Source organism: Bombus vosnesenskii, unplaced genomic scaffold (genome assembly GCF_011952255.1).
Source record: "Bombus vosnesenskii isolate JDL3184/JDL3185 unplaced genomic scaffold, Bvos_JDL3184-5_v1.1 scf7180000013264, whole genome shotgun sequence".
Classification (NCBI taxonomy): domain Eukaryota; kingdom Metazoa; phylum Arthropoda; class Insecta; order Hymenoptera; family Apidae; genus Bombus; species Bombus vosnesenskii.
Window position 1 is genome coordinate 953,537 of NW_022882924.1, and position 20,535 is coordinate 974,071.

Here is a 20,535-nt window from a genome sequence, read left to right on the forward strand (position 1 = left end):
CAAAATCGACCAGCGATAAACGTTCTCTCCGGAAATACCATTGTTCCGCTTAAGTATCTTTTACTTACAGTGTCCGTTAGAGACACAAGGTGTCGCCTATCAAAATGTACATCGTTTTTAAGAGATATATTAATTGAACCACGAATTTTTAAAATTGCGTCTAACGTGTATTTATTGTTTTTAATCGTATGAACGATCTAGAGCAGAAACAGAACATCTTTGCTTTAGCGCAAGTCCACGAGAGACGAACCATGCTTTTAAAGATGTTTGAAAATCAAACACCATCCTCGTGAGTTTGCACGATTCCTTCTAACGTACGTAAGAATCTCGACGTAATATTTCTATAAATAACCGCAGAAAGTGAGAAATAATATTCTAACTGACGAGACATCTTTCGCTTGTCACTACGAGCGAGATGGACCACTCTAACGTAAATTACAATCGTTCGTGAAATTGATGGGCGATAATTATCTCGATGAACGAAAAGAAGAGTTTCTATTACCATCTAGTATCGTTATTAATATCGTTATAAAATTACAATAGTCGTTGCTTGGATACGTCGAAACATTTGACCAGGGAAAAGATCGCCGAATCCAGAAATCTCCGGAAGCTTTTTACTTTCTTTCTGTGCAACGATTTAAACTCTTTTACGCGCATGTAACTCGATACTACTACCGATATCCTCGTTTCCGGTATGTTTCACAATGGCGCACGAACAAAAGTCAATGTTAATCGAACGCAGACCATAGGGATCAACTGAAACCTATTTACATAGGGTAATTAGATTCCGTAGGATAGGACCTCTGACCGATTCCTTTCCACGCGAAAACGATTTTCGCGATAGTTGCGGCTCGACGATTAACCCCTAAGTCGATCGTGCTCCTTCTGTCTTTCTCCAAGAAATATATTTGTCTTTTATCCACGCAATTAGTAAGTCAACGATATCACGATGACCAAACGCGTTTATAACCGGTTTAGGATTAACTAACATCCTCTCGTTTCTTTCTACGTAGCTTGCCTCTTTCTCACGACCGTTCCCTCCGCTCTCCGTCGTTTCGATTTTCTCTTTTTCTTCGACACCGCTCGCCGCTCGCGAGGAATATTAATTAACACGGAGATCGATTCGGATGCCGTGTTGAAGTTAACGTTAATTCAGGGCCCGCGATTGAATCGTTCGCGGCTGATAAATGACTCGCGTCGCTCGCCACGATGTCTCTCGCGAAAGGCCTCGCGATTTCGCCTCGGTAATCTGCGATTTTCGACCGTGAATTATACTCGTTCCCCGGCCAAGATGCCGATCGCCCGCGCGCTAATTGCGTCGTCGCGTGTCTTTTCCAAAGACGCTCCTGCTTTTTGCCCCCCTCGACAGATTTCGATCTTTTTAGGGACCACGCATTAATGTCTGGTGTGCATCCTTTGTAGCGCATTTTTAGTAGATCGAGCGCGTAAGAATAATTTGCGAATTTTTTTGTTAAAGGTGAAAGGGGGAAGCAGGTGCACGAAGTAAATCGATCTTACATCGTTACGTTTAAACGTAAACGTAATAATTTATCTCCAATCAATCACGCGCAAGCATCTTCCGAGATTTAATCTTTTAAAGGAAAGAGAGACAACGAAAGGAGAAGATGATAGGGTTTAAGGGGACAGTTCTGTTCCGTCGACGATTCTAGCGAACTTTCCAGCCAACTGGACGAACGTTCGCACGAACCGTCGTGATAATTAAATTCAACGATGATCGTGGCGGCATCGGACGCCGAGGGACGATTCCGTTCGAATCACTTTCACTGGAAAAGTATTACGGAAATTTGCTTTAATGGCGCCGGATTCCCTCGGAGCAGCTCCCCCCTTTGGATGGACCGATCGTCGATCGTCGATTCTTCGCTCGCTTTGCTCCGCGAGCGACTAACTTTCGCGTCTGAATGAAATTTGCATCCATTAAGCGTCGATTAAAAGGAAGACGGCCCCGTTGCGTCGTTACGAGCCGGACGAACGTTTCGCGAATAAATTTTCGTACAAATTCAGACTCGACTCCCTGAGCGAATCTTCCACATGGCAAAGAAGAAGACTTCGACTTCGGTCGCTTCGTTTTAAGCGTTCGTCAGCTAAATAGGAGCGCGCGTTTCCACGAACGCTTCGCAATCGTTCGGCGAAATTGCTTATACCATAATTAACGTAAGCGGATAATTAGCGAGCGAGCCGGCAAATGTGCTGGAATTGATATCGCTATCGGCGACTGTCATAAGTGACAGAAAAACACGTGTTACATAACGAATTAGCAATATCCACTTGCCGAAAGGAATTCCTTCTGCTCTTTATATCTCGTTTTCGCCCTCCTTTCCATATCCTTTTTCTCTTCCCTTTTCTTCTTTTTTCTCTTCTCGAGGCTCCTTCTCTACAACTTTCGTCGAACGTCGACTGTCGACAACCTGATCAAAATATCGATTAACTTTTTGCTCCTGACCTCGTCGCCATTCGCGCTTTCTTAGCGCCAATCTCTCTGCCGTGCCCGTTGTTAATTGATAATAATTAGCAGGCCAATTCGTGCAATCCGCAAGAGAGTCTCTGGCGAATACGACTCTAACGATCAACGACGAAGGGGAAAATCAGCTTTCTACTCGGACCGATGATCGCGGCTAATTATTCAGAGATCTACAATTGGACGAGCGTTACGTAATCGGCCGTAGAAGCCGTCGTTTCGACGAGACGACGTTGTGAAACCAGTCCTGTTCGGTTATCCGACTTTTCTTATTTTCTCGGTAACTCTTAATTAAATTGCAACTAAATGTTCCTGTTTTTAAACGACGATCGTGCGCTCTTTTGCTTATTCTTATTCCGGTCGATAGGTCGGCTAAAGGGCACTGGTTTTCGCGAGTTATTCATAGAAAAACGTAGCGCTGCTTTTATCTTTATTTCCTCTTTCCTTTTTTCCCGATTTCTGTTTAGACTAGATGAGATAGCGTGGAAAGCAGCGCGATCACCGCGACGTCATATTGCATCGAGATTATTTGCTTTCTCGATTCTGACGTTATACGCACTGCGCTGACAAATTGATATACAATTCTGCGAAATATACGAACGTCCGTTTAGATCCGCCAGAAAGGGAAGGACATCGAGAAACTTTGAAATTTAAGGAATCGAAGAACCGCTATTAAAAATATTTTTGCTATTAAAAATTCCGAATAACAAAATGCCTTATCTACGATGAAAATCATTTTTGTAATTTAGTTTTGTAAAATCATCGTTACTTCTATTGTTGGAAAATTTCCGATTAATCGTCCGCGAAATACGTGGAGTTCCTGAATAACGATCGACATGCTACAAGAATTATTTTATTCGCGCAATGTTATTCGATTCAGCCAAAAATCGTCAATGAACGGACTGTTCAAACGTGTAAAGAAACGATTCTTGGCACTCAGAATATATGGTCGCATTTTCACAGCGACGCGACGCGACGCATTGCGAATACAGCCTGTCAGAGCTGCGATTAAGCGATGGAATCGGTTTAAAAATCGGGACGGTTATCCCATGAACGGATTCATCAGAGATTCCACGTGTACACGTACACGTACACGTACACGGAGAGTATATCGCCGAAATAATCTGCAATCTGTATCCTCGCGTGTTTTCTGCCACGCGCTTTATCGCGATCATTAATACATCCTCTCACGGAGTCCGAAATTTATCGGCAGATAATTAATTTCGTTGCATAACGCCGCCTTTAATCGGTCATTAAGCCTTGCTCCCCGGGGTAGGCGCCTTTAATTCGACGACAGACGGTGTTTTATTTGCTCTGCGTGCGCTCGCCGAGCTGCCGGCATTGTTCCATTTCCAAGAAACTCCGACGAATATGAATGAGTTTGTAGCAACGAATCGTTCCATCTATAACACGTTGGTATTTTCAAATTTTTAATCTCGTTCCTTTGGAATTTTCTTGAGGATTGTTCAAGAAAGATCGAATGAAATTCGAGATAGAATACTTACGTGTTTCGTCGTGTAAAGCGGAAATTGGATACGGCGTAACGTAGTCTGCTCTACTTATGCTTCTTCGAGCTGGAAAGCAGAAAACGAGTTAGAATTTTCGTCCATCTTCGATTAAAGGGAACGTCGTGCGTTCGATTAATCGCAGCAATTTCCCGAACGCTTTCAACACTGAAAGCATATACCAAATGCAAACTAAGTAACCGTAGAGAAATAAATAATTGAATCAAGCTGGATCCGAGACGATCTTGACTTTTTTAATCTGTCGGTATCGTGCTCGAACGGAGAGTCGTCTAAGGAAAAAAAGAATCGTTCAAATTTTTCGAATTTGAACTCGGATAAGCTAATCATTCATAAAATACAAAAAGGAGCTCGCGTTAAAATTATTTTTACTTTTAAAATATTTAAAACATTGTCGAGACGAAAGTCGTGTTTTATTGAAATTGGGAAATTTAAGGATCGTAACAGGGTCAATCTATTAACGTGAAAGTTCCTCGAATCCTAGTGGCGTAATTACGTGATTACTCGAATCGCGATGGGGCATCTCGCGTTCGAGCTAGAGTTATCGTGCGACGTCGTCGAATTCTTGGAATCTCGGGTCCGCCGTGACCTGTATTACAATAAATTTTGTGGCGGCCAGCTTGCATCGTTTATTAAGTCCGTGGAAAACCGAGGCATTGATGCTGCGTACCGATAAAACATCCGAACGATGATTTTCCAGCAGAGATGGCTGCCGGATAACGCTCCTCGAGGCCAACGAACTGACCAGCTTCGAGATCTCTGGCTGTTCCTTATCTCGTTACGAAAATAATCTTGTTCGATGAGACTCCTTGAACCACGTCGAACGAACAGGGACAGGAATCGACAAATTTTAAGGTCTAAAAATTGATTCCGAGCTTAAAATTCTTCCACGTATATGCGAAATGAGATAATAAAATAAAATAAAATTCCTATTTACCGAGCAAGTATACACGAACGATATACTTTCTTCGTTGCTTTAATACGAAATTGCTATCACATGCAATATCATATACCTTGTACGTAATAGCATTTACGAGAAAATTTACGGTGACACTTTAGAAACTAGAAAACAATAAGAGTATCGTAATACACACGAATCTGTGCAGTTTGCTGACAGCGTTCTCGCTTCGGACCATTCCATATAATATCAGAAAGACGACATCGAGGTTTATCAAGGAGTTTAAATAATTTAAAACATAACTACAGCATCATTCAACGCGATCTAACTTGCTAAAAAGTTAATGCTACATAGCAAAGAAGAATAGTATATTTATTTATTATTGTTTAGTCCGTGCCTTTCGGCTTTTCGGTTTTACATCTCTTACATCTAATTCTCTTCCTATATGTCTACCTCCCTTCTTTTCCACTCTATTCTATTGCACTACCTTGCTTATTCTACCTCTAAAAACTAAGCATTAGGAACTATAAATTATCAACTAATGACTAAAAACTATTGCAACTTTGGTCTTTAGTCTCCTTGCTGTGCCTCCTTCTTGTCGTTTGCCCTTCTGGAGAAGAGTGTATAAAACCGATTATTAACGTTGCTCTTTGCACTAATTCTTACCACCAATTGCGATACAAATCACCGCAACTAAAAATGATTTTCTTAGTCAAAAATACCTATATCTCGATATCTCCTTATCAATAAAAATTCGGAACGCTCTGTTCGTTGCACGAAGGCTCACGGAAAATTGAGAATCATCAGACCTTACCGTTAAATCTGCGTCGCAACCTGCAAAATTACCAACGCGTGTCCCACACGAAGCATCCTTTGATCTAAGCGCGAACGAGCGAGAGACGATCGTCGATCATCGCGGAGAGCGTGACAGTCAGAAAGGGTTCTTCTCGCGGCATCAGGAACGAGAGATTGGCTAATTAGTCGAGAAGATCACGCGCACCTGTAACGACAGAAACGGACGAAATTCCCTCTAACTATTTGCTTATCGATCGGACGCGTAGGTAGGTCGATTTTTCTCTGGCTCGTCCATTCACGGCAGTCGAGATAACGCGGCATTAACGTGAACGGATTACGGAGTCGCACAGTTAGGTCTAACAAGCGGACCGGTAGCTTAGGCGATATTATCTGACCGATGTTATCTCCGTACATGAAACAGTGAGCAAAAGAACCGGCGAAGAGGCGAACGGTCGCCTGGTGACCGGCGACTAATTACGCGATTAAAATTCAAGCGTACCGAGCGGAAAGCGGGAGTCGAGTCGCTGGAAGCGGAGCAGTTCCGATAACGACGCGGCGATACCAACGGACACGCGTGTTTCTCCTTCGTGCAGCGGACGATTCCTGATTTGTAGGAGGTGACAAACGCGAGGTTTTGAAATTTCTCAGCGTTTTCGATCTTATTCAGATTGGAGCAAGTCGAGCTCGAGGAATTTGAAACCTCTCGAACACTGTGAGTTTGTTATTTAGTAATCCGAAAAATCATTTCGAGTTTCTACGCTCGATCTTAACTTTGCTAGAGCGACTCGAGTTCAGAGTTTGGCATTTTTCAATGCTTTGAGTTTCGTTCGGACTAGTTCGGTCGTTTCGATTCTAGAAACTTGATTTCAAACAACTTGAAACCTCTTTCGCAGAGTTTAACTCGTTGTGTATCGCCCTGTGGTCGATTTTCATAGAACTTGAATTGAAGTGGGATTTTCCAACATTTTCAGCCTCTGTTCGGATTGATTAAGTCGCATCTTAAGTTTCCGTCGAAAAACAGTCCGTCTTCGACAGCGTGGACTTATCAGTTGATTTGAAATCTCTCCAAATTTCTACGACCCTAAATTGATTCGTGACTTCAAATTAAGTTATAAATTATCTTGATACAAGTTAAGTTGCTTGACATCCTTTCGATCTAATTAACCTGATTTACTTTGCTTTAGATCGTTTCTGTTCTTTGACGACAGCCAATTTCGTTTTCTAGATTCTTGTACACTGATAAAATCGTCGTAGAACAAGCCTGATATTCGTCGGAGTTAATACAATTTATCTAAGTTAGATTCGTTCAACTTCGAAGAATCGACGGAAGTGTTTAATTATTCGATTAAAGGCGAAAGCACGCGTTCAACATCCTATGGATAAGGGTGAAGATTTCCCATTGGGGCGTCGCTAAAAGGGAAATTACACCAAGGAAACTGACGGTCGAAAACAGCTTATGACGAAGGATGCTGGTCGAGAAAGGAACGGAGAGATCGAACTAACAACCGGACGAGCAATTAGTATGTTTTTAAACTGGCGCTAACTAGTCGACGAAACCCACGCGATATCTACACGGAACAAGCCCGCATCTCCACTTTCGCTTTCCATACTTGTTCGTACACGAAGAAAATCCAAGGAGCAAGTTCCAAATAAACTTCGGCTACGACACAAACACAAAACGAACCACATCTACTTGGCCAGAAAATTACAATCGTGTAAGTCTGTTCGATATTACTTTTCATCACGCTGAATCGTACGTTTATCGTCGTTCGAGGTACATTGTGTTTTTTCAAATCGTTAGATCGAAGCAACGATGCTCGAAAGAACCGAAATACGTGACTAAACTCGTATTCTCAAAATCTTGCTTCGCAATACCACGATTTTCAGCCTGTCGATTTTCAGTGCACCGAAGAAAGGTCATCCACTTAAAAAAGAAAAAAAAAAGAAAAAAGTGGAAAGACTTATCGTTTAACTGATAAAACAGCGACAATAAGAAATTAGCGAACACCAAACCGAAGGATAGGAGGACCGTAGAAAAGATCGTAGAAAGAGGAGAGAATACGAAGAAGAGAAAAAGGAAGAGGAGGAAGGGGTGGCGGTAGAGGATGGAGGAGCGGACGGGCCACCAGACGAAAAAATTCGGAATATTTATGCTCGGTATTATTAGCGTACGTCGGCGATATCTCGGTGGGCATCGCTAATTAGGCCGCGCGAACGACGCTCTCGAGCCTTTCGGCAAACAGTGCTGGCTACTGTCTTTAAAGGTTCTCCACGGGTGCAATCAAGATGGTGGCGCCGGCCGCCCGGGGCGGGTCGATTCCGAAACTAATTGCCACGGCTAATTTATTCCCGCGACATGTACGCACAGAGACGCCATTCTCGGCTACCGCGTAATCGTCGCGACGTAATCGCCGGGACGCGAGAGTGCCACCAGTTGGACACCGTGGAAAGAAGAGGGAACGACGGGGTAAAGGGAGACGTGTTCACCCCACGAAGATTGCCATCGGAACTTCGTGCCCGTGGAACGTACCCCGTGTCCGGACCGCTGCTCCCGGTCGTGAGCTTCTTTTAAGTTTCTACTTTACGACCTCTGTGTCCGCGTGGGCGTATCGCAAGAGCAATTTCACCGGAAAGGACGAAGCTCGTGGAAATTTGGAGAATATTTTTGTCGATAAGACGGAGAGACGCGAGACGCGTACGTTCTTCTCGCGATAGGCTGGATAAGAAGCATGTGACGCAGTGATGGCAAGTTTCTTAAAGATGAAATTCGGAGAAAGATTTCTGTCGATAAGGAGAGAAAGGTGGGAGACCAAGGTGGAAGGTACAGTTAAAGGTCGTCGGTAATTGGTGCTCTTGTTGATGTAATAAATGCGGAAGATACGACCAAGTAGCATCTTCTTAATGAAGAAATTTGTAGAAATTTGTAAAAGGTTTTTGTAACGAATGGACCAAGCAGCGCCAGATGGAAATCTTTGGAACAGGTATTTAAAAGCCGTTTAGGATCATATGCTTTTGCTGATTAGTATGGTAAATGCTAAAGATATGGATACGATCAAAAAGTATCCACCGAATGTGAAGTTGAGGAGATAGATGTGACACTTTTTATCAGAATGTATAATAAAACGATCTGGTCAAGACCGAGCGACCGTTTCGAATTTTTGTCTAAGGTCCAGTTAGTAAATCTCCAAGACGTTCTTCGCCGCGTCCGCAGAAGGTCGTAATTCTCGACAAAAAATCTTTATTAATTCGAGATCGTATAAAAAAGGAATACCGTATCCGACGAAGGTTTAGATAAACGATCGAATCAACAGAAACATCTTTCTTCGGCAAGATTCGAAGACATCGAAGACGATACACGGTGATTTCGTGAAATATGACTCACGCCGTTGCCTATAGAGCCGAGGAGAGGGGACTGCGTGTGAATTGGGAGGATTGTAGTTGATTAGTAGCCGATGATTGCCGAACTTGTTAGAGGAGGTCGAAGAAAGTTGCTCGAGCTTCTCCTTTGATTGCCTCATCGTCGCTTAAACAAGTTTCCTGTCGGTTGAATAGCTTTAATTCGCCGCAAAGCGTCCGGTAACGAACAACGAATCGAGTTCGACCGATCGGACGACGGTAAATCGATCAGCCCGATATTTTCTGCTGTAATTCGTAGAAAAATGTGGAAAAACGACCGGTAATCTAACCGAGCCAGGCACGGTTCCCATGCGTTCCTCTATTCCGATCTCGTGGCATTTCTTCGTTCCGTCTAACATCGATCTCTCCGCATCCGTAAAACCGATCGGCAGTTTATGCGCGAACGTACGGGCTTCTAAAAGCCCGTTGTCATTTATGCGACCATAAATCGAACGTTATCCGAACGTTAAAGCGGATTATGGTCTATCGGCCGCCAAATAAACTCGTTCGATTTATCGATCATCGGGTCGCAGAGATCATCAGATCGTTTAATTGGCAGCGGCAATTTATTTCTACTTTCTAATCGTCGTCGGCATGCATAGGAACGATTATCTGAAAAGTCGCATCGACTTTTGTAATTAGCGATCCGCCCATGATTCTCTCATTTTTATCGATTTAACGACGTTGTACGTATGGATATGCACGAAGCATAGGCTTTTTCGTCCGTTGAAATTCAATTAGAGGCAACGATCGATGTTAATTTATTCGTGAAACGAAGAGCAGCGAAATTTAGACCGTTCTATAAAAGTCGAAGCGTAGGACTTGATATTTTTCGCTTAAGAAGGATTGACGACGATATACCGGTTAGGAATTAAGTTAGGAACAACAGGCGTTAATTCTATACTGTGTGTTTTATTAAATAAACTCTGCTACTCTCTTGGCGACGGTTTTACATTTATACAAAATTGGAAAACAGGCCTCGGCGGCTTCGATCCACCGATTCTTGCAGGTTAGAACTATCGTTCATCTTGCGAACGTCCTATTTACAAGGCTACGTAAACTTTCAACCGGAGAACGATTATTTACACTCTATGTACAAGACACGGGAGCATGTCTGATATTGGCACAAATTCACGATACACTATGGCTCCCCATAGAAGTGACGTTTTGTTCTTTGGGTCTCTCTCTCTTTCTCTCTCTCTCTCTCTCTCTCTCTGTCGTCTTTCACTAGACGAGTTCATTACTTGAACGATTCGATCGCGAAGAGAGAGTCCACAAATTCATCCAGAATCGTGTTTCTCTTCTCGAAACGCGTTCCGCTTTGGTTAGAATTCTCATAAAGGTATTTCACTTCGAAGGTATTGTCTTCTTGTCGATGCTTCTAACTCGCGATCGAGCACTTCTCTACGCTCCGAATCACTTTCTCACCGAAACACGTGGATTCGTCTTGCACGAGTCCGGCCGACATCCGTTCGACTGACTTCTCGTTGATCATTCTCTTCCGTTCTTCGATGCTCTGTGAATTTTATTTCACGATAGTTTCGTCCGTTTCTCTCGTTTCTCCTCTGACATCTCAAAACTCACAGATCCTACGTTCTTCCTTCGAATCGTTCTTTCTTCGTTCTTCCTTCCGTTCCAAACGGATCCAGAAACAGTTTCGCAGAAGAATCGATCGTTGGATCGAGGACAGGTCGGTTCACTACCGATCGTGGCGAGTCTCTGGCTCCTCCTGTCGCTTTCATTCTCTGGACGAGTGCTGAGAGATCGGATGATGAGGCGTTAAACCGGGATGAGACAGCATTCCGACGGGATACAGACTAGCCGGGGCCAAGAGTCCCGGATGAGAGCCGTACAGCGTCGTGTGCTGCTGCCTGACCGCACACATCCGCAATTTCTCGATCTCCGCTTCCTGCATACGCTTCGCCTTCGCGCGACGATTTTGGAACCAGATCTTCACCTGCAACAATGAACCGGTTCGCGTTTGTTACTCGGTGACTGCTTTATACCGAGCCCTAACGGCTCGACGATTTTGTCCAGCGGTTTTCGTTGCGGTTTCGGAGCGATTGGTCGGACGATCTCGGGATGGTTAAGCAAAAAGAGCGAGTTAAGACGCAACGGTGTAGTTACCGTGGTAAATAAGCGACGACGATGAAAGCGGGTCGCTTCCCAAGCGTATATTTACTGTACTACACGTAGATGATAGATTTGACGATTACTGGATCGTCGATAAACGCACGATGCTTAAAGTTTTGACAATTACTCGATCGCGCTACGATTACGATTATTTTCAAATGAGTCGCGTTTCGTATTATTCGAAAATTTCTTAAATTCGTGAAAAGTACGAGAGAAAAATCGTTTTGCTCGCGGAAGAAAGAAACGAAATTTGGATGTTACAGATCGATATTACTTACACAGCGTTCGATCGAATTCGAGAGAAGAAAGAAAAGGTATCGATGTTAAACGAGCCTACGGCAAAGACGGAAGAAATTTGTCGGGAGGCTGTAGGTCTCCGTAACAAGTATAGAGTGTAGTAGACGAATTGCCTCGTTGACAAACGCACTGGCGAAACTACTCTTGGGCACAGTGGAAAGCGAGACCACGGTCTGGGATAATTGGTCGGTCATCGCGCGTTTCGAGTAATTTGTAGTCTATTAATAAAATCTCCGCGTTATTCGCCAGCGTCGAAAATATCGCGCGCTAATTACCCTGCATCTGGTAACATCGGTCCAAGATCGGTTCAAAACTGCGCTCTTGATTCGTGAACCGGTCGATGTGGAAAAAGGGGAGCCGAGTTTCGAGTCGATCCCTGTGTTAACACGTTACGTATGTCTCGTAAGATGTCACGAATACAGCGAGGGCGAATGCTCACGCTGAGTCAGGGGATTGCGTTCGCGAAGCGATGCGAGAATGCCGTTGTCGAGAACGAACGTTGGAAGAGAGCTGCAGTTTTCGGTACAGACGCGCGAAAGACGATGGATTTATTGCGTCGAGAGAATAGAATCGTTAGAGTATCTAAAAACAAGATAATCAGGAAAACTATAACACATGTTTTCGTTATGAATGTAGAAAATGTGGCGAGTACAAAAATTATTATTCTGCGAATCGTTAATATCAAAATGGAAGAAGCTTCGAATCTGAACGAGATAAATATAATGGAAGAATTACTAAATGTTAATCAGCAGGGAGTAACAGGTACTACGTAAAATATACATCGCCGATACGATACACCGATCAACGTCGATAAAATAATAAAAAGTAATCTCTAGTTAAACGCTGTCTGGCAAACTTTGGTCGATCCTTTCAAAGAGATAAAGATTTGGAAACCGTAGGTCTCCGGTAATCGCCGATTTCAAAAGAGGAAAGCAAAAGATACGATACAGACGTAAGAAGAAATAAAAGCATGGAAAGAATGTCACCTGGGTTTCGGTGAGATGAAGAGAGGAGGAGAACTCGGCCCTCTCGGCGACACTGAGGTATTGCCTTTCGGTGAACTTCTTCTCGAGCGCGAGCAATTGTTGCGTGGTGAAAGGCGTCCTCGGCTTCCGGTTCGGCTTGTGTTTCCTCAGGTTGCACTTGATCTTGGCCGGTTCTCCGTTCTCTGCAACCGAAAGCGTGTTCCGCTCGAGGATCATCCATCGTCGTCGTCATTCATCGTCACTCCCGAAGCACAGCCCGAGTAGAAGAGAGAAGGAAGGCAACGAGCGTGGGGAACGTGTTTCGCGGGTTAGAACGAACCGAGTCGAACCCCGGCCGACCGCAACGTCCTGTTTTTGCCACCGGTTCTGCATCCATCCGGGGAGCACGGCAGGAAAGCGAACGCGACTTTTTAGGGGTCAATTCATAATTTTCCCGTCGGAACGGCGCCGCAAACTGGCCTCATTACCTTTTTGCCGGCCGACCGCAAGATTCCGGCCGCGAATCGCTCCTTTAACGCTATCGCTTGTATTCATTAGCGTCGATATATCGTCCCACGGAGAAAGGTGTACACCGATAATCGACCGTTTGCCCGAATAATTCGCCCGGAGTCGCTCTACGCGAGGTTACACCTCTCGATTACATCACCTCCGGACAATTACGATGTTAATGTTCCGGCACACTTAGCTGTACACCGCGTTTTGCGCGGAAATTCGCGCGTTTCGACGATACTCGGCATTTGTTAAACTTGTCTGGCGGTTTGGGTGGTTTTGCTTGCTGATCGATTATTTGATGGACTGGGATGGTGGTCGAACCAGATCCTGTACGATCGAGACTATGCTACGAGGACTAGTAGATGGATTAAACGGTAGTCTATATATAGTACTCGATTAATTTTTAATGGTCTGAGCGTACGGGTATACAAACCGTATAGAATCCTAAACAATGGTCGAAAATCCATCGGAATCACCGTCGAAAATCTCCGACGATGTCGCGGAATCAAGCAACAGTTGTCGCAACCGGTACAACAAGTCGACGACAATCGAACGCGACGAAACAACGGAACATCTTATCAGAAACTGGAGGAGGAACGGAGAGAGAGGAGGATGGCTCGTGTCGAAACATATCGGTTATATTCCCCGAGATTTGTCTCGAGACAATTGACAGATTTGTAGAGCGGAGGTGAACGGCTCTGGAAACGAGCGATCTCTCGAGACGAGACAAAAGGGCAGGAAGATCGTTCTCGTCGTTCTGCTCTCGTCGCTTCTGAATTTCAAATTTTCCACGGAGAGACCGAGACTCCACCTCCCCTTCCTTCCCCTGCTCCGCGCGGATCCGCGTCCTTCCCGCTTCGGTATTCGCGAACGAGGCTTTTGCGATTCCAAGACAACCACTCTGACGAGGAGGACTCGTCCTTTGTGCGCCGATCCTCTCCCTTCGCCACCCACTTCGCCTTTCTTTCTGGCTCTCTCTCTCTCTCGCTACGACTCTCCAAGGGTCCCAATTAGTCTCTGTATTCGAGGATCCGTCGGTTTCCGGCCGAAAACCCGTGCAGAAATCCCGAGAACCTCGAAAACCGATTTTAATCCAGTCGATCGAGGATGCGCATTCGAAATAATTAGCTGATCTCGCGGAGATACGCCGAGGATTCCGCGAAACGATCTAGAACGGGGAAGGTTTCGTACTTGAGTATCCTTTGTCGACCGTTGCGTAACGATTCGGTGTGGTGGATTCTCTTGAAATCGCGATGCGATTCCATTCCGTCGATCGATCACGGAAATTGGCATATCGTACGATATTCAAATTCCTTCTTTCCGTATTTCAACAATTTTTAACGACCGATCCTTTCGCTCGTGATAATTTGCCTTTTAACTTCCCCAATCCTATTGCTACACCTACGGTATACGATATTTTCTCGTTCTTTCGTTATTACGTTATTGCATTATTTTTAATTAAGTTATATTACAATATACAGGGTGGTTGGTAACTGGTGATACAAGCGGAAAGGGAGTGATTCTACGCGAGAAAAGAAGTCGAAAATATAGAATAAAAATTTTTCGTTCGTGGCTCTGTTTTCGAGAAAATCGACTTTGGATTTTCGCTCGATACGCGTGCGGTACGTAATAATGGATCTCACTGTAGATCGTTGTCTCGATGGAAAAATTAAAAAAAAAAAAGAAAAAAAAACCCCTTTTTTTACGTGGGGAAATCCGGCGGATTTTTATCGGCTAAAACCCCACGGGCGGGCCTAGGTGTAGTTCAGCAACGAGTGAAACCGTATCTCCGGGGGTACTTCCCAAACACTCATAGAAAGCACTACAACATTATAGGCAAGGGGGGTCGGGAAACCCACTTGCCCGTTGTATATACTTCTAAGATGATATTTGGTTTTCCACCTTGGCTTGCCCAGGAGTGGTCTCGAACTCGCGACATCTTACTACCCCATACGCCCTTTACGAGCGTAGCTAGCAAACCCGCCGAGTATTTACTAGTTGTTGACGCATTATGTTCATCAAGTTGTCCTTATACTTTGGTATAAGAAAACTCTGGTCTTCAGTGTTGCTACAACGAACACGTGTTTTACAGCTGATGACCCAAGATGATCACCTAAACCTCAAGATATAGAATAATAGAAAATATAGAATATATAGAATAGAAAATATAGAATAAAAATTTTTCGTTCGAGGCTTTGTTTTCGAGAAAATCGACTTTGGATTTTCGCTCGATACGAGTGCGGTACGTTATAACGGATCTCACTGTAGATCGTTGTCTCGATGGAAAAATTAAAAAAAAATTAAAAAAAATTTTTTGTTCTATGTTTTCGACTTCTTTTTTCGCGTAGAATCACCCCCTTTCCGCTTGTACCACCAGTTACCAACCACCCTGTATAATTATAGGTATATTACATCGTTTAAAGATTAACGATATCCTGTAATTCGATCATTCCAAGTCTGATTAAAACGTTGGTCCTTAAATGGCTCGAGCAATCCTACTTTTATATAGGTTGTTTTCGAAACAGGATACGAAAGATAGAGTATTAGTAGCAGAATGTGAGATATAGGATGTAGAATATGGGATCCAAATAACGACACAAATAGCTATATTTGTTTCAATTTGAGGTAGAAAATGTTTCGAACGAATCTTTGTAGGATATTCGCGATTGCGAAGTGAGATTTGCAATCGTAGTGGAAGCGATTACAGAGCGTGGAATTGACGAAGAAGAAAATAGAATTGAACGTGAATCGGTATTGAGAATCGAACGCGGACGCGGTGGTAAAGAATGTAGCCTTTCGATAGATTTTCATGCAAATTACTGAAATAATTAGCTGGTCTCGAGGAGATACCCGAGTATCTGTAAGAGGGGAAGAGGACGATCGAGACGGAAAAAGGACGAGGCAAAATTCAGCTCGTCCGATCGAGCGTTCTTTGTCGCGTTGCGCAACGCTTCCGTGGGCCACGATTTCTATGCGCTCTTATTAGTCGGCTCGATCGATAAACGAACGTAAACGTGCTCTCGTACGTTTTATTAGAAATCGAAATTCTAAGGAACGTACCTCGAAATCGAGTATATTTATCTTCGCTGTCCGAATGAATCAGCTTCTCTAACGAAGGGGCAATTAATTTAGACGACTCGACGTTTGTTCGGTTTAATTCCCGCGCGCAATTGTTTCTAATTTATTTACGAGGTATTTTTCCTCGAAATTATTTCTACGGAAAGCAGGATACGGGTTTGTACATTGTTTGATATCGATATCGGAGAGAATAATTAGGGACGCTTGTTTTCAACCCCTTCTGGTGGGTAGTTAAAGTAGAGAGCGGTGAAGCAAAGTTTGAAGGGTTACGCAATCCAGAGGAACACCCTCTCTAAGAGGCCATATTTCAAAATCACGCTGCTTCCCCCAGGCTCGTTTGCCGAGCCTCGATTATGGTCGATTGTACTTCGCTCGCGAGCCGCCCTAAATCGCGCCACAATTGAGCGCAACAATGATCTATAAATTGACACGGAGAGAGCAAATCCCTGTACTAAAGGTAACATTGTATCTTTCTACTTCTAATTTCTATGTTTATTGTCGTACTTTAATATCGATATTAGGGGAATACGTTGATTTATTCTGCCTTTGTTAGTTAAAACGTTCCATCCGTTATTTCTAAACATCGAAGAAACCAGGCCAGGTATTATCTTTTTGTGCCGACTTTGACTTTCTTCGTTCTATTTAGAATATGTATTCGGTCGTCGTTTTGTAACAGTTTGCATAACAGTTTGCATCCTTACTCGAAGGTTGAAAGCAAAGACAGCAAAGAAAAATGAAAAATTGCTAAATAGAATGTTTCAATCAAGGACGACCATATTTGGTATATCGTTTCTAATTTTGCAAGACTATTTCTAACAAAAACTGAACGCGATCTTTCGTCCTTTGTTGTTCGCGCGATAATCGATTAATTCTAAGAAACTGTAATTTCATAAAATTCTAGAAACCAGTTAATGGAAATTCAAGATAATCCCAAAATGAAAAAAGAAAAAGAGAAATAGTAGGTTAACGACGATGGAAAAAGTAGTTTTCCATTCGATCAACGACGATTTGCAGTTGCAACACCTTTTTGTAATAATCGCCTATTGTCTGTCGTCCGGATTCCACGAGCTCGACAAGAACCGGCCCTCTGTTCCCTCTTTTCTGTCTGCGTGGCGGCGCTCTGACGAAGCGAGAAAACTTTGATTGCCTCTTTAACGAGAGCTCCGCGCAATTATCAAGCCGCGACCTCAATAATTAGTGTTAACGATGATTCAATCGCGACGAGTCATCTGCGCGCGCGTTCCGAGAACTGCATTCCTTTTGCGGTGATTTTAGGTGACTGCCTCTTTGCAGCCGGATGTTTCGATCGCTAATAACGTCCTCGTGACGATATCGTGTGTCTCAATTTATCAATTAGACCGTTTCTCTTTGACGTTTTTCACTCTCGGTATTTTAATTCACTCGGTTTAACGTCGATCGAGTCGTACCAGCTTTATGGTATTTGTTAAATAGCATCGATAATTTATTAGACGTATGTAGATGTATACATGTGTAGATAGATACCCTATCTGATTTTTTAGCCGAATGCAAGTTAATTCAACCGCTTATTATGGAGGTATAATATCGTCAGAGTCCATGAATCATACTCTAAAGCATTTTTAAAGTTACTCCGATACCTCGTACGGCATTTTATCACAACCTATAAATCTTATCTTTCAATCCCATATTTTCAACATTTTCTTAAGCTCTTTAACTTCAGGCCACCACGATGAAAGAACACGTCGTAGGAATCTTGCAACAGCCTGTACGTACTTCCAAATTCGACCCAATCACGGTATCACAAAATTTTCTCATCTTTCTCCGATGAGAAACGACGATCGATTATTTTAACTAAATACGAAATAATTTCATTTCAAACTATTAAGATGATGTACGAATCAAGCCCGTTCCACGATACCGAAAGTTTCCAAATCTGCCCCGAATCGCCAGAGTGTAACCGTCTTGTAACGCCCTGTACACGGTGCTCTCCCTCGAAACACTGTCCCAATCAGAATTTCGGTGCACGCAAAAATAGAAGATGGAAAGGAATCGGTGACAGATCGGAGGCACGAGGAGGGACTTCCGTTGCACCGGGACTAATTTTATCCGCGAACAACCGAGGAAAGCGAAGAATGTCGAAGCCGTCGGCTCCATTGAACAAGCGACTATCGCATTCGGTTCTCTTTACTCCGCGACACTTGCTACTTTACAATCGAGCCTTGTCTCGGACGACGAAAAGGAAAAAACGCAACGCGGAGCCGATTGGCGGTCGGCCAGCGGTTCAAAGACGCGCCGTACACGGTTGTCGTCGGTTTAGCAAATGGCAAACGACACTGGTAAAACAGTGCAACGGGTAAAAACAGAAGGTAAACGCTCAGGATGGTACTCACCGTTTAATGGCGCGTGATGAGAGAAGTGCGAGGGGAAGAAGCTCGCCGTGGCAGCGGCGGCGGCGGCGGCGGCTGCTGCTGCCGCTGCACCCTGATGTCCGCCACCCCAAACCGCGGGATGTAGCCCGGCTGGAATGCCAGAGATGCTTCCCAAACTGGAAAACCCTCCGATATACGCTGGAGTCGGTCTGACCGGCGTCGGACTGCTTCCCTGATGCTGATGCTGTAGGTCCTCCACGTCGACTAGACTGTTCTCGTCCTCTTCCTCGATGTCTTCCGGTTCCGAACACCTGGACCTGGCTTCGTGAGAGCTGCTTCTAGGAGATTGAGGACCGAAATCCGAGTGACCGACTGTGACGACTTTGGGAGACGAGGAACCTGGTGCGACTTCCGACGTGGATCCCGAGTCCGTGGAGCTTCGAACCGCGTAATCCAGCGTTCTGGAGCGTTGACCGGGGGATTCTACCCTGTCCACCTCGATCTCGGGAAACCTGGTTAGCGTCCTCGCGTCCAGGGAGCCGTATGCGATCCGTCTATGTTCCTGGACGCTCGGAGACACCGACAGGTATCTCGATCTGTAGTCACCTGGATGTTTTTGTAACGCGGAGTTCGGACTGACTGGCAGGTTCTCCTGTCTCACGGGGGAGCAAGAGGCCAAGGGTGACGATCTGGGTGATACGGAGGACGTTTCTTGTCTGGAGGAGTCCGACTTTTTAGTGTCGGCTAACAAGGCCGCGACGGAAAAGCTCAATCGATGCACCGGTTTCGAAGTCGGCTGGGGCGCCTGGGCCTCGTGGGAACCTGGACTGCTCGATGGAGGCGTCACCGGGGAGGTCATCCTTAGTACTGTCATTCTTAGACCGCGATCGAACACGTCTGTGAATCTATATCTCTTCACTGAATCACTCCGAGCAAATCTTCTTCGATCTTCTATGCTCTCATCTTGCCGATACCTTTGTCGACTATCTTGTCACCGATGCAAGAGGAGAAATAAAGTGCGAATGTCTGTGATTCGACGAAATGTCTTTCTCACTGATTCCACACAATCTCATCGACGCGATTCGACGTCGAAGAAAATGAAGCGATCGAATATGTAGCTATCCGATGGTGTTCGAGTCACACTCGACGACAATTTTCCAAGAATAATCACGGAAACGCGTGAAGAAGGATGCGTGACGCGTTTGACAGGTGAGCCGAGGATCGACGGATCGATGGATCTCCCGGCCAGCTAACCTGGACTAGCCTCTACTCGACTCGAGCTCTCCGTGTCGACTGACTTTGACCATCGTCGACTGCGGCGTTCGGACTTTTTCGTTTTGCGGGTGGAGGCGCCTCGGTTAGTGGGAGACCCAGCCGTTGTTTGAAAAGAGACGTTGTCAGAGCAGGAACGATGGTTCGGGGAGGGGACGAAAATGCGAGAAAGGGGAAATTCAAAAGTGGGCGAGGCCTCGAGGCGGCAGAAGGGGCATGGCTCTGCTCGCTCCGCCTCCATGGCCGGGTTCCTTTACCGTGAAACGGAGTCGAACCAGAGCTATAGACCCGCGGATTTTTCCCTGCCTGGGATAAGTTTCTCTCTTGCAACTACGTCCAGCTCGGTTTCAGGGGAGGCACGGCAGGCAGGGATTACCCATGGATACGGTTCTCTGGTGGGGAGCCACCTCCTCTGCTGATGCACGCGGACGAGAGGGAGAGAGAGGGTGAGAGAAGCAGAGCGAAGGAAAGAAATAGAGATAGCGATTGAGAGAGAGAGAGAGGGAGAGAGAAAAGTGATTTTATCGTTCGACTCGCCTCTCTACCGTAGGAGACGGTAATGAGCGTAATTGACCAATTAGGGTCGGTGATTAAGAGTGGAAAAATGCAGGCTCGCCTCGAGTGCTTTCGATCATCGCGTTGTTATTGATACGTTCTGACGTTTCGAAATCTCAGGTGGAAGTAACGACCGTCTTTCCCTGTGATCGATCACGCTTCAACTGATCAAACGGTATAATCGAACGACTACGGCTCCGTCGCGCGTCGTTCGCGTAATACAGATTCCTTAATCGCTCTAATAAAGGAACACGGAGGAGAAACTCTTGGAAGAGCGGAGATGCGT

The 20,535-nt window shown here is 44.8% G+C and overlaps 1 protein-coding gene across 1 annotated transcript; it reads right to left on the reverse strand.

Moving 5' to 3' along the window:
• Positions 1-9,980: 9,980 nt before the first annotated feature.
• Positions 9,981-20,117, reverse strand: LOC117238270 (muscle segmentation homeobox-like). Its single transcript, XM_033503060.1, has 3 exons — positions 18,444-20,117; positions 12,505-12,686; positions 9,981-11,045 (listed from the first exon to the last, which is right to left on the reverse strand). The coding sequence occupies exons 1-3, from the start codon at positions 19,294-19,296 to the stop codon at positions 10,827-10,829; spliced, it is 1,254 nt and encodes a 417-aa protein (XP_033358951.1). The 5' UTR covers positions 19,297-20,117; the 3' UTR covers positions 9,981-10,826.
• Between the last annotated feature and the right edge of the window lie 418 nt (positions 20,118-20,535).